Source organism: Saimiri boliviensis, chromosome 19, assembly GCF_048565385.1.
Source record: "Saimiri boliviensis isolate mSaiBol1 chromosome 19, mSaiBol1.pri, whole genome shotgun sequence".
NCBI lineage: Eukaryota > Metazoa > Chordata > Mammalia > Primates > Cebidae > Saimiri > Saimiri boliviensis.
Genome location: NC_133467.1, coordinates 31914829 through 31927491, shown reverse-complemented (window position 1 = coordinate 31927491; position 12663 = coordinate 31914829). Strand labels below are relative to the sequence as shown.

The 12663-nt window shown below is 46.7% G+C and overlaps 1 protein-coding gene across 2 annotated transcripts in view; it reads right to left on the bottom strand.

Annotated features, from left to right (window-relative positions):
- The window catches only part of CFAP45 (cilia and flagella associated protein 45), a 30035-nt gene that overhangs the window by 4999 nt on the left and 12373 nt on the right, over positions 1-12663 (bottom strand). For both annotated transcript variants that reach the window (XM_010348531.3, XM_074389631.1), the window contains 5 exons: positions 12250-12420; positions 10273-10451; positions 7889-8018; positions 3725-3871; positions 507-620 (listed from right to left, as the gene is read on the bottom strand). In XM_010348531.3, the coding sequence (XP_010346833.1) occupies positions 507-620; positions 3725-3871; positions 7889-8018; positions 10273-10451; positions 12250-12420 (741 nt within the window). The remainder of the gene's footprint in view (positions 1-506; positions 621-3724; positions 3872-7888; positions 8019-10272; positions 10452-12249; positions 12421-12663) is intronic.

The following is a 12663-nucleotide window of genomic DNA, read 5'->3' as shown; positions in this document are numbered from 1 at the left end:
ACAGTCTGCTTTGAAAAGCACCATGAATTTTTCTGGCAGCTAGTTATTCTAGGAAAGGATAGTGGAATCCCGTCGTCAGACTTTTGGGTTAGAAGGTAACCTGAAGGGTCATCTCGTCCTTCCAAGCCACTCATTCCAGTTCTTTCCCTATACCTCAGACATCTCCAGACAGTCTTGAAATTGCTTCTAATTTTTAAAACTGCTTATGATGGAGATACCACACTTTTCCCCTGGTGAGACATTTCATTGGTTGGTTGAGGTTGAAAGTTCTTCTTTACAGAGCAGTGAAAAACTTTCTCTTGGACCTTAAGCACACACTGCACTGCCCAGTCCCTGCTGGCACAGGCCCTGGGGGCAGGCCCACCTCTTCCTTCTAAGACTACTGAAGTCTAGTAACTTGTATTCTTTCCTCCACATCTCCACCCTCAAGGCCATTCTACAGCTGTCAAAGGGATGGCTAGGCAAGGGAGTGGGAGAAGTAGGGGAAGTCGAGACTAAGCAAGTACCTGTTCTGCCTGGTAATCCTGGACCTTCTCCTGCATGGCTCTCAGGCGGGCGATCTCCTTCTCTTTCTCCCTCCGGATTCTCTCCTGCTCAGCCTCAAACTCTGCTTCTCGAGCCTGGTGGAAGGAAAGGCCTTGGAGAACAGTTGCCATTGCCCCAGCCTTGCAGAGAGAAACAAAATCCCTACAACAGAGTTTCCAATAGCTCCCCTACCACTGCCTGACTCCTTTTAAAATAGGGCAGAATGAAGCCAGGCACCGTGGCTCGTGTCTCTAATCCTAGAACTGTGGGAGGCTGAGGCAGGAAGACCGTTGAGCCCAGGAGTTCAAGATCAGCCTAGGCAACAGAGGAAGACCCTGTCTCTACTAGAAATCTAAAAATTAGCCAGAAATGGTGGCATGTGCCTATAGTCTCAGCTACTTGGGAAGCTGAGGTAGGAGGATTGCTTGAACCCGGGAGGTCGAGAATGCAATGAATGATGATTGCACTACTGCATTCCAGCCTGGGCAACAGAGCAAGACGTTGTCTCAAAATAAATAAATAAATAAATAGGGTAAAATGAATTTAGCAATGCATGAACATAAAAACAGCCTTTGTAAAATGCTTCACTGTTTACAAAACATTTTTCTATGTGTTATCCTAGAGAGCCCTCACAACATTTCATGAGACAGATGTCATAGATGAGAAAACTGATGGTCAGAGAGATCAAAGGTCTTGCCCAAGATTGCACAGGCAGTAAACTACCTGATACGATTTGATCACAGGTACCCTGATCCTGGCTTTCACACTTCTTCCACTATGTCACAGACAATTTTCAAGTTGCAAGGCTGCTGGGTCAAGCAACAACTGTGGTTCTCTGCCTGTCTTGTAAAGTGCAGCAGGTGGAGGTTATCTCATTACTCCCTGGGCAAAGAGCCAACCATGCTTTGGGCAGTCCCACAGTGGTTAGCAGATACTTAAAGAATGAACCATCAAAATTAGCTTCCTTTCCACCTCTCTGAAAGAACAAGCAGATCCTTAAAAGCTTTCCAAGCCCAGCTTCCCAGCTACCATTCTTGAGCAAGCGTAAGATGAATGGTACAGGTTGGGGGAAAATGTAACCTTTCTATAAAGAACCTTCCTGGCCAAGCGCGGTGGCTCACACTTGCAATCCCAGAACTGTGGGAGGCCGAGGCGGGTGAATCATGAGGTCAAAAGATCAAGACCATTCTGGCCAACATGATGGAACCCCATCTCTACTAAAAATACAAAAATTAGCTGGGTGTGGTGGCAGGCACCATAGTCCCAGATACTCAGGAGGCTGAGGCAGGAGAATTGCTTGAACCCGGGAGACAGAGGTTGCAGTGAGCCAAGATCACACCACTGCACTCCAGCCTGGTGACAGAACAAGACTCCATCTCTAAAAACAAAAACAAACAAAAATAAAATAAAATAAAATAAAAAATAAAACCTTCCTTAGCCCTCATTCTACCTGCCCAGACTTCTGTGAAGCCTGTAAGTTGCCCTGTAGTTGAGTAGCCCCTGTAAGTTGCACAGGGCTGTTGTCAAGCTACTTCCTCTATCCACCTTTCCTTAGACAGCAGGACAGAGAACTCTGGGTGCTTGTACGACCAAGCTCTGCTTTTAGCTCTGGCAAAAATAGATACCACCGTGAGGTCAGTAAGGGCTTGTGACGTATGTAGACACTTATGGTGGACTGTGGACATGCCCAAGTGACTGATCCTGTGGCCGGTCTCCAGTCTCTCCCAGCTATGCCTTGACAATGTCCTTTCCATGATAAAAACAAAACATACTCCTCTCTTGCTTAGAAACTCATGGCAACTCCTTATCATTCCACCCTTTCAACTCCGCTCAAGGTCCAAGACACCCCCAATGACTGCTCTTAGCTCTCTGGCATCTTGCCACCCTCATTTCTTATTATGACCACTACAAACTCTGTGCTGCAGCCAGAAAATCTGTTCACTAACTCCTGCACAGGATTAGCTCATTATCCCCACCACTTTCATTCACTCAAAAAAATAGTGGTTGAGTTCCAATGGTGTAGCATTATTCCAGGTATTTTCAGCCTAGTCTGACTGGACACGTATTGAAACATCCAATATATTTTGAGTCATCAATGACTATTTCACAGGATAATTGTAAAGATTAAAGGAGATAACACGTGTAAAACATTTAGCACAGAGCCTATGCACAGACTAGGTGCTCACCACATGATAGTTACGTGATTGTTATCATGTAGGAACCATCTATATCCATCCCTGCATTCTCACTCTATTGCTGGCATTGAGTGTCCCCAGCATCCAATAAGAATACTAAAGCCAGTAAGTGAGCTTCGCTGAGCTTCGTTTCCCATCGTTTGCATTCAGAATATATAGGGCTACCAAATATGCCATTCAAATTATACTCACACCCTTCCCCTGCCCTTCTTTAAAAATCACTACTATAGAGGCACAGAGAAGTGCAATGTGTTTCTGTCATCACAGAATTGCAAAACTAGCAGGGCAGACAAGACCGACACACGAAGAATTTAATAATGTTCCTGCAACCTTGAGTACTTCCTCCTTTTTACATAAATCCATGTTCACTTTATCTAAACCACTCTTAAAAGCCTGCTTCTACTCTCCAATCCCCATGGATCCCAATCATTTTCTTACTCAACTTTGCCCCAGAATGAGCTGACACATTCATGAGCTACACCCCTCCGTAACCATCTGCAGGCAGGGCTCTCTCCTCCACTGTGCATTTACTCTGTCCTACAGGTTCTTTGATGGGAGATGGGGGAAGACTATTTTCTGAGTCCAGCACCCAATACAGGATGCCCAATACAGGCATTTGCACAAGAAATTTATGAAACCGCCTACTCATGATTATCAGCAGTATAATTATCCAAGTCATGACAAATCTACAAAAACCTCGCTTTCACCAATAGCTTTAGTTTTCTTTTCTGCCTGCACATGGCCCTCATCCCAACTTCTAATCAAAGGTATTAATGAGGATACAGCTAACTTGGGTGTCCTTTCTAGGCTGTCTCTGTTAACGAACAAGGGGACTGGCTAAGATGAAGAGACAAAAGCAGCCAGGCCCTTGAACTAAGGTTGTGCCTCTTAGAAGGAAGGTGTGGCTGCCTTCCACTGGAGTTCCCTTGGTTCTCCGGCCTTCTTCCTCTCCCTGTGACAGACATTCCATTCCTAGCCAGAGGTCCCAGAAACCAAGTCCCTACCATCTTCTTCTTGGTAAACTCCATCACCATCTGGTCTGCCAGCTTCTCCTGAGCCAGCAGCTCTGCTTTCTGTTTCTGGTTTTCGTCGTTGATGCGCTTAATCTCAGCTTGCATCTTCAGTTTTTGCTGCTGCCTTCGCTCCATGTCCTGCGGGGAAAAGTAAGAGAGCCTCAGAGTACAAAGAGGCAAGACAAGAGGCCACTGGCAACCAGGGATACAGAGAGACAGACAGAGGCGGCGGACAAACGCATTGCCTGCAGTCTAGTGTCCACAACTATCCTTTGTTAAAGCTGCTTTTTCAAGGGTCATCGTTGCCCTTTTCAACCAAATGACCTCTTTACAGTCTTCATCCAACTTGACTTTGTGGCAGCCCCTGATGCTGTTGATCTCTACACTTTCAGGAAGCAGAAGCTCTTAAAAGTTCCACGCAATTGCCTCTCACATGTCTTGCTAACTCCTACCCCTGTGGCTTTGCTGATGGTGCTTCCTCCTGCCTTCAATTTCCTTCTCCCATTTAAACCCAACTTTCACTCTCCATTCAATGGTGATGACTGAAATAATAAATATTGCCCTAATTAAGTACTTTCTGTTTGAGCACTGCACGTAGACTATCTCTAGTACCTAAATATGTCCAAAAATTCTACAAGGTATGCCTTGTTGGCTGGGACCAGTGGCTCATGCCTGTAATCCCAGCACTTTGGGAGGCCAAGGCAGGCAGATCACCTGAGGCCGGGAGTTCGAAACCAACCTAACCAACATGGAGAAACCCCGTCTCTACTAAAAACACAAAAAAATTAGCTGGGTGTGGTGGCAGGCTCCTGTAATCCCAGCTGCTCAGGAGGCTGAGGTAGGAGAATCACTTGAACCCCAGGAGGCGGAGGTTGTGGTAAGCCAAGATCGTGCCACAGCACTCCAGCCTCGGCAACAAGAGCAAAGAGGAAAACTCTGCTCAAAAAAAAAAAAAAAAAAAAAAGTAGGCCTCGTTATTTCTCTTGCTCCAATAAAGAAACTAAGGCCTAGCACTGACATGACTTGCTTACCAGCCACACAGATAATAATGTCCAGGGCTAAAATCCTGAAACATGTTCTGTGTGAATTAAAGTTTCAACCTGCTCTGGAAATCCTGCTTCATTGCCCCAACTGCCAGTTCTCTCTCCATTTCTGAGTTCCCTCTGCACTTAAGCTGGTGCCACATCTCCTGCAAGGTGATCACATGCTGCCTTGCAGGTCCCCACTCATTTCACATGTGTTGCTCTGCCTCAGCTGCAGGACAAGGGGCCTTGTGTCACATATCCTCTCTTCCCCAACGACATGTAGCCCGATGCAAGGAAGAGAGCAAATGTTCAATAAACTATTGCTCAATGAGGCAGGGAAGGTGGGATCAAAGTGCATGGCATGTGAGAGAGGAAAAAGAATAGTTCTGACACAGAAAAACATGTGATGGAGATCAGAGCGCCAATGTGAACAGGGTCCTTTTTAAGGAAGGATCCCCCTCCCTTTCCCAGCCCTGAGCCTTCAACAGCTCTCAATGATCAGACCACTTCTGAGCCAAGCACATTCTCAGGTATAAAGGGGCATTGGAATTAGGGGAACAGCTGGCCCACCCCAGTCACCTCCAATCAATCTCAGGCTCCTTGCTTTAAGTTCTATTGGTGAACTCACGCTACCTCCTACACCGTTTCCAGCTCCCTCCATTTCTCCAAAGACTAAATCCCTCCCTGGCCTTCTAGGTCTCCCTCAGCCCAGCTGCTGCCCTGATTCATCCGACCAAGGTAACTCTCCCTGTGGGTCTTTCTCTACTGCCGGCTCTCTGCCAGCTTGGCTCACTGCCCAGTTCAGGGCTCCTTCCTTCAGGAAGCCTTCTGAACCAGAGTGGTGTGGTGACTGTCTGCCTCTGAGGTCCGCGTGGTGCATGAGTCACAGACGTTCCCTCTCTCTCAACATACTCACTTCTTGCCTCACCCTGCCTTTCCCCTTCTGCCCCTCCAACTCCACGCTCCTTTTCCCCCTTCTGCCTTTCTTCTTTCCTTTCTAACTGCCCCTCACTGATGTTAGGCCTGCCATTTGTATCACAGCCATCATTTAATCTCACTGGCTGTCAAAGCTAAAGATACTGTTGATGTCTGACATTTGACACACATGCAATCATGTATTTATTTACTTCTTTCCCTATTTATTTACTTTTTGGATTGTTTTTGTTGATTCATTTCATTTCTAAGACACCAAAAGACTTTCCCTATTTCTTTTGAAGCCGTCCCAAAGCAACCCCAGATAAACGTTCCCTTCACTCTCCTCCACTTTGCTAGCAAGGTGGAAAACGCTACCCCTCGTACCACCAGGAGATGATACAGTAGGTCTAAAGCCGGGAAGGCACAGATTTCTACCCTAAAATTGCCTAATAATACTCCCTGGAGACTCCGGGAGTGCCTGTTAGAAGGACATTAAAATGATAATGACACAACATCAGTGCTGACTCATGGACTCCTAGAACTTCCTCAGTGAGCCGACCAATTCCCACTCCCCACATCCAGTTGGATTTTCCCATCTTCGCTTCTCACCCACTACCCTGCATATGTGCCCCATACCTTCCCTTCTTGGCCTTTTCAAACTCTCTCTCCCCTGAGCCAGGAAATAAAGTAACTTGGCCGGTTTCTCATTGTCTTCACCCTGCTGTTCTCCTACTCATGCAGTTCACAGGGCTACGTGCCCCTTCAGTTTCCCCAACCACCAAGGCGATCTTCATTCTACTTCGCTAGCAGATCCTCACACTGCAGGTGTGGTGAGAAGGCTTCATAATTACAAGTCTGCCCACCTGCAGGACTCTTCACGGCCCCTGTCACTCACCATCATCAGAGGCACTGGCTTATGACAACTTGACAATTCATAAACGCAGGGGAGGAGGAGAACCAAAAAAGAACACGTGTTCCACAAGTTAAATGGCACCGTGAAGAGGCAATCACACAAATTCGGAATGTGAGATATTATTAAAGGCAACTGGCCTAGCTGCTTCAAAATATCAGTGTTATAAAAAGAATGAAAAAATGAAGGAATGAATGAATGAATGGGGAAACTCTTCTAGATGAAAACAAACTACAGAAATAGAACTGAATGCAATGTGCAAACCTTGATGAACGTCTAGTTTGGAAACAAGAAAGCCAGAAAGATGTATTTGGAACAATTGGGGAATGTGAATGTGGATTAAATATTCGATGATATTACGGAATCGCTGAATTCGAGTTTTTGATGGAGGAGGTGATAATGGTATCGGCGACATGTAAAAGAATGTCCTTGTTCTTCAGAGCTGCAAGCTGAAGCATTTAGTGGCAGAGTGTCAAGATATCTGCAACTTACTTTCAAGTAGTTTAACAGTAAAAAATACGTATATACACCTAGAAAGAAACAAGCAAGCAAGGCGAATGATTAACAATCATTAAATCTAGATGAAGAGTTTATGGGTGTGATACAATTTTTTCAACTTTTCTGTGTGTGCGAAAATTTTCAAAATAAAAAATTGAAGGAAAAAAATAAATGTTCCAAGTGCCTGCCATGTCCCTCACTGTGCTAAAGGGTTTTATACCTTGCTACAGCCCAGGGAAGGCACATAGAAGAGGACTTTTTAAATCATCTTAGTTTGGGCAGGTATGTCATCATTTCTTTTGCAATAGATATGCCTACTAATTTTATTTGGACTAACAGGAAGAAAAGATTTGACTTCACAACACAATTAATGACAACAGGATGCTATACACTTTGAGTGAAGTAACAGCAGGGAGCCTGGAACTAAAATATTGCTACTGTTTATCTATGAAGTATGTAATATCCCTAGATGATTGAAGGAAGACTATAAAGCACCCTTATGTTTACTTGTGCAAAGCATGTAGCCATATATACTCTTTATGTGTCTATTCACAATGATATGTCAGTCTTGGACCCCAAGTCCCTGGAAGGCAGGGACAATATCTATCCAAATCACTGCTCATCCCCCAGCATGACACCGTGGTGAAATAAATCTTTAACATGGCAATAAAAAGTAGAAGGTGATGATGTTGTGAAATGAGCATGTGCCTGACAGAAAATCAGTCACACCCTGAAAGCCCAGAGTCCTGAAGGGTTTTGATGCTGCTGCTGGTGGTGAAACGTGGCATTGTGTGTCTGGCCTGCTACCTTTAGATCCTCCTCTTGGAGTTGCTCCATATACTCCAGCATCTGCTCCTTCTCCTGCTCCCGCTGCTCAGCGAGCAGCGATCTCTCCTCCTGATTCTTTTCCATCTGTTCCACAATTTGCCGCCTTCCTCTAGGAGAGAACAGTGCCACCGTGTCTTAAACACCCAGGGTCCATGTCTCCCAGGGTCCATGTCTCCCAGGGTCCACGTCTCCCAGGGTCCACGTCTCCCAGGGTCCAACCTCCAACCAAACAACTCCCAAGATGGGTGATGTCACAGAAACAATTTGACAAGTGCCCCCTAAACATCAATATGCTTCATGAGCCCAGACCAAAGTCCTTCCCCCAGGAAGGACCTCAAGGGTTGGCCTTCTTTCTCCTGAGCTCCTGGTTCTGAGCCTCACTCTCCCTGAGATTCTCCTTCTTTATTTTTTTGCCCAAGAGGGCACCCCACTTGATAAAGCACATTCAACCTTCCAGTATATAAAGAGTTTCTGAAGTCCTACCACCTCCCAAGTCTTCCCAGAGCAGTCGCAGGAAGCTAGCCGAACAGTAAAAAGACCAAAAAATACAGGGTCTACAAGCAGTTTGCCAGTGATTCCCTGTATGTTAGCGGGATGTCAATAAACCTGGAAGCATAGACCCCATGACATATGAGGAAAGGTTGGAAGAATGACAGGAGACACAGATTAGGATAAGAATCAAGAGGAAAGAGTATGAGAGTCACATTCAGATGGAGTGCTTGAATGGCTTCATGACTCCAGATGAAATAAACAGGAGTAAAGAGTAAAAGGGTTCCACGAAAACAGGTTTAGGCTCAATATATTACCAGCACAAATCATTACAGTTGTCGAATGAGACACATTTTTCCTTTGCTGGAGCTGTTTGTGCAGAAGATGGACAGCCACTTAGCCACTAAATAACCTTTTACTGAGAACCTACTATAGTATACCAGGTACCTACCAGAAATGCAGAGGTGAATGTAGTGGGTATAGTATACCAGGCACAGAGATGAAGGGTTCCAGAGAACAGAATACAGTTGGGGAGATAAAACTGCCATTCAGTGTGGCACAAGGATTATTTATAGAGGCAATTCATATACGGTATGGTTGGTGTTCTAAATCTAGGACACTATTATTCTATAATTTACTTGCTCTGGGACTGGTCCTTTTCTGCCCAAAATGAAGGGGAGACTGGATTTATTCATCCTAACACGAATTAAGCACCTACTACAGACCTAACCCTCTGCTAGGCTCAGAAGCTATAGAAATGGATATGATAGGACTTGTCCCCAAGGAGCATAGCATCTAGGAGGGTCAGCGAGTCACAGCACAAGAGTGGGGTGCTGGAGTCCAAACACAGAGTGACGAGAACAGAGAAGGGAGCCACGAAGCTGACCTGGTGACAGGAAGGAGGCGACAGCAACACTATATATGCTTCTCTTTCCTTTTCCAGAAGGAAAAGGAAAAAAAGAGAGAACAAAAAAAAAAAAATCAAAACTGTGACCAGGCCTGGCATGTCTGAGGCCTGGGAGAAAGCACAGAGCACATAGCAGATAGGAGTGAGAAATGAGATTGATCGCAGCCAGGTGGTGAAGTGCCTCCTAGGAAACGGAAATAAGCTTTTAAAAGTTCTGTGGGGCCGGGCGCGGTGGCACAAGCCTGTAATCCCAGCCCTTTGGGAGGCCGAGGCAGGTGGATCACGAGGTCAGGAGATCGAAACCATCCTGGTCAACATGGTGAAACCCCGTCTCTACTAAACATACAAAAAATTAGCCGAGCATTGTGGCGCGTGCCTGTAGTCCCAGCTACTCGGGAGGCTGAGGCAGGAGAATTGTTTGAACCCAGGAGGCGGAGGTTGCAGTGAGCCGAGATCGCACCATTGCACTCCAGCCTGGGTAACGAGTGAAACTCCGTCTCAAAAAAAAAAAAAAAAAAAAGTTCTGTGATTCGGGTCGGGCACAGTCGCTCATGCCTGTAATCCCAGCACTTTGGAGGCTGAGGCCGACGGATCACTTGAGGTCAGAAGTTTAAGACCAGTCTGGCCAATGTGGTCTCTACTAAATTCAAAAATTAGCCGGTGTGGTGGCGCGTGCCTGTCATCCCAGCTACTTGGGAGGTTGAGGCAGGAGAACTGCTTGAACCCAGGAGGTGGAGGTTACAGTGAGCTGAGATCATGCCACTGCACTCCAGCCTGGGCAACAGAGTGAGACTCCCTTTCAGAAAAAAAAGTTCTATGATTCTATGTATCACTTCACAAAGTTATGAGATAATAAGTAGATGACAGTAATGACCATTTCTTAGCTCTTCCCTCTTTGCTAGGCTTCACAGACCTAAAGATATGTGAAAATAGATTAGAGAGAGAGATGCCGAAACCACATCTTTACCGGATTCTTTCCTCCCTCCTCTTCCTGTCCAGTTCCTCCTGCCTTTGAATGGATTTCTGCCGCTCCACTTCCATCATCTGATCCAACCGCTTCTCCTCTGTGTCCAATTCTTTTTGGATCTGCCGCTTCTCCAGGATCTGGGCATCCCGGATGGCATGGCACTTAGCATTGAGGATGATCTGGAGATTGGAGATAAAAACGGTGGCACTAGGCCTAGGGATGGTAAGTTGAAGGGGAAGAAATGGAAAGAGAATGCTGTGCTGCTGAGCATGCTGGAGGTGGGCATGATTGCTCACAAGTCCAGGGAGATAAGAACGTTCTTATATTTACCTTTCCCCTTAATATAGTTCAGCTCAAACATTTCCTGTCCTCCTGCTAGCTGTCAGGGTCTGTGCAAGGAAGGACCTGGAATAGCATCTTTCAGGGAGCCGCATCTTAGGGTTTTGGTGGTAATGGGTCGTGCTTTGGAAATATGATGAAAGCAATAGGCCCTCTCCTCCATCAGATTCACTTACATATATAAACACAAAATTTCTTTTTTTTTTTTTTTTTTTTTTTTTTTGAGACGGAGTTTTTGCTCTTGTTACCCAGGCTGGAGTGCAATGGCGCGATCTTGGCTCACCGCAACCTCCGCCTCCTGGGTTCAGGCAATTCTCCTGCCTCAGCCTCCTGAGTAGCTGGGATGACAGGCACGCGCCACCACGCCCAGCTAATTTTTTGTATTTTTAGTAGAGACGGGGTTTCACCATGTTGACCAGGATGGTCTCGATCTCTTGACCTCGTGATCCACCCGCCTCGGCCTCCCAAAGTGCTGGGATTACAGGCTTGAGCCACCGCGCCCGGCTAAACATAAAATTTCTATAAAACTTCAGAGGTCCATTGTTCCACTTAGAGACCCATGAACTCCGGGTTAGACCCCTTGTTCTCCTCAGGGGAGCTAAGACACTCTTGCAGAGGCCAAGCCACAGGATTTTTAAGCTGGAAGAGCCCAACATGACACAAAAGGAATGAATAACCATGGGCCCATCAATAAGAACCCAAAAGTAAAACCTTTAGAAACGTAAAGGAGGCATACGTAGAGAAGATTTACCTGAGAGACAGAAATCGGAGGTGAAGGGATTGGGGATTCAGCACTTTTCATTTGGTAAGGAAGTGAACCACATGCAAATGAGTTATGACAGAATTCAAATGAGCCTCCGATCTTTAAGCTCTCAGCCAAAGGTAGAGCTTTGGGCACTTCAGCATCCAATTGACCCGGCCACCCTGTGTGGCCAGAACTGAACTAGCAGGATGAAAATAAAAGTAACACTTCACACGTAATTTACCAATCCGCAGCTCACACGCTCACAAAGCCTCTCCCATCTATTAGCTTATTTCATCCTGCCAACGATTCTGCGAAGTAGTTTTGTTTTGTTTTTTGTTTTTTTGAGCCGGAGTTTCACTCTTGTTGCCCAGGCTGGAGTGCAGTTGCATAATCTTGGCTCACTGCAACCTCCACTTCCCGGGTTCAAGCGATTCTCCCGCCTCAGCCTCCTGAGTAGCTGGGACTGCAGGCACCCGCCACCGTGCCCAGCTAATTTTTGTATTTTTCGTAGAGACGCGGTTTCACCATGTTAGCCAGGATTGTCTTGATCTCCTAACCTCGCGGTCCACCTGCCTTGGCCTCCCAAAGTCCTGGGATTACAGGCGTAAGCCACTGCGCCCAGCCTCTGTGAAGTAGTTTTACCACCCTCGAGTTACAAATGAAGAAAGTGAGGCTCAGGGAGGGCAAGTGACTTGCCCAAGGTCACACAGCAAGCAGGTGGCAGAGCCAGTCCTCCCTGTGATCACTGCAACTACCACGGCAGGTGAAGCCCTTCCCACACCCCACCCCTGCCCGCGCCCCCACCAGTCCCTGGCTTGTCCGGTGCGGGAATAAGAAGAGGGAGGAGGGATGGCAGTGAGTGATCAGAGGGAAGGGAGAGACAAAGAGCCCACCTTGCTCATGTCCTTGAGCTCCTCCTCCTGCTCCATCCGCAGCTTGTTGGCTCTCTGCAGGAGGTTCTGGGCCCGCTCCTTGGCCACCTCCTCCAAGTCACTGAGCTTCTTCTTGTTGCTCCACACCATCTCCTTCTGTTTCATGATCTTCTTTCGTGTCACCACTGCATCCTAAGGGAGACCCGTCTGGCTCAGTGGGGGATTATTTCACGCATTCTGTGCCCTGGGTGCTAGCCTGCCTACCACAAGTGACCCAGTACAATGTGGCCTCTGCCACTGATGCTGTCAGAACCGGGAAGTTCCACAGCCTGGCTTCATTCTCAGCCCTCCCGTTGGCCCCGGTTGCTCCCCCCTCTCCTCTCAGCTATTGCTCTTTGGTCTCCTTTCCGCAATATTTCTTCATTAAGTACACAA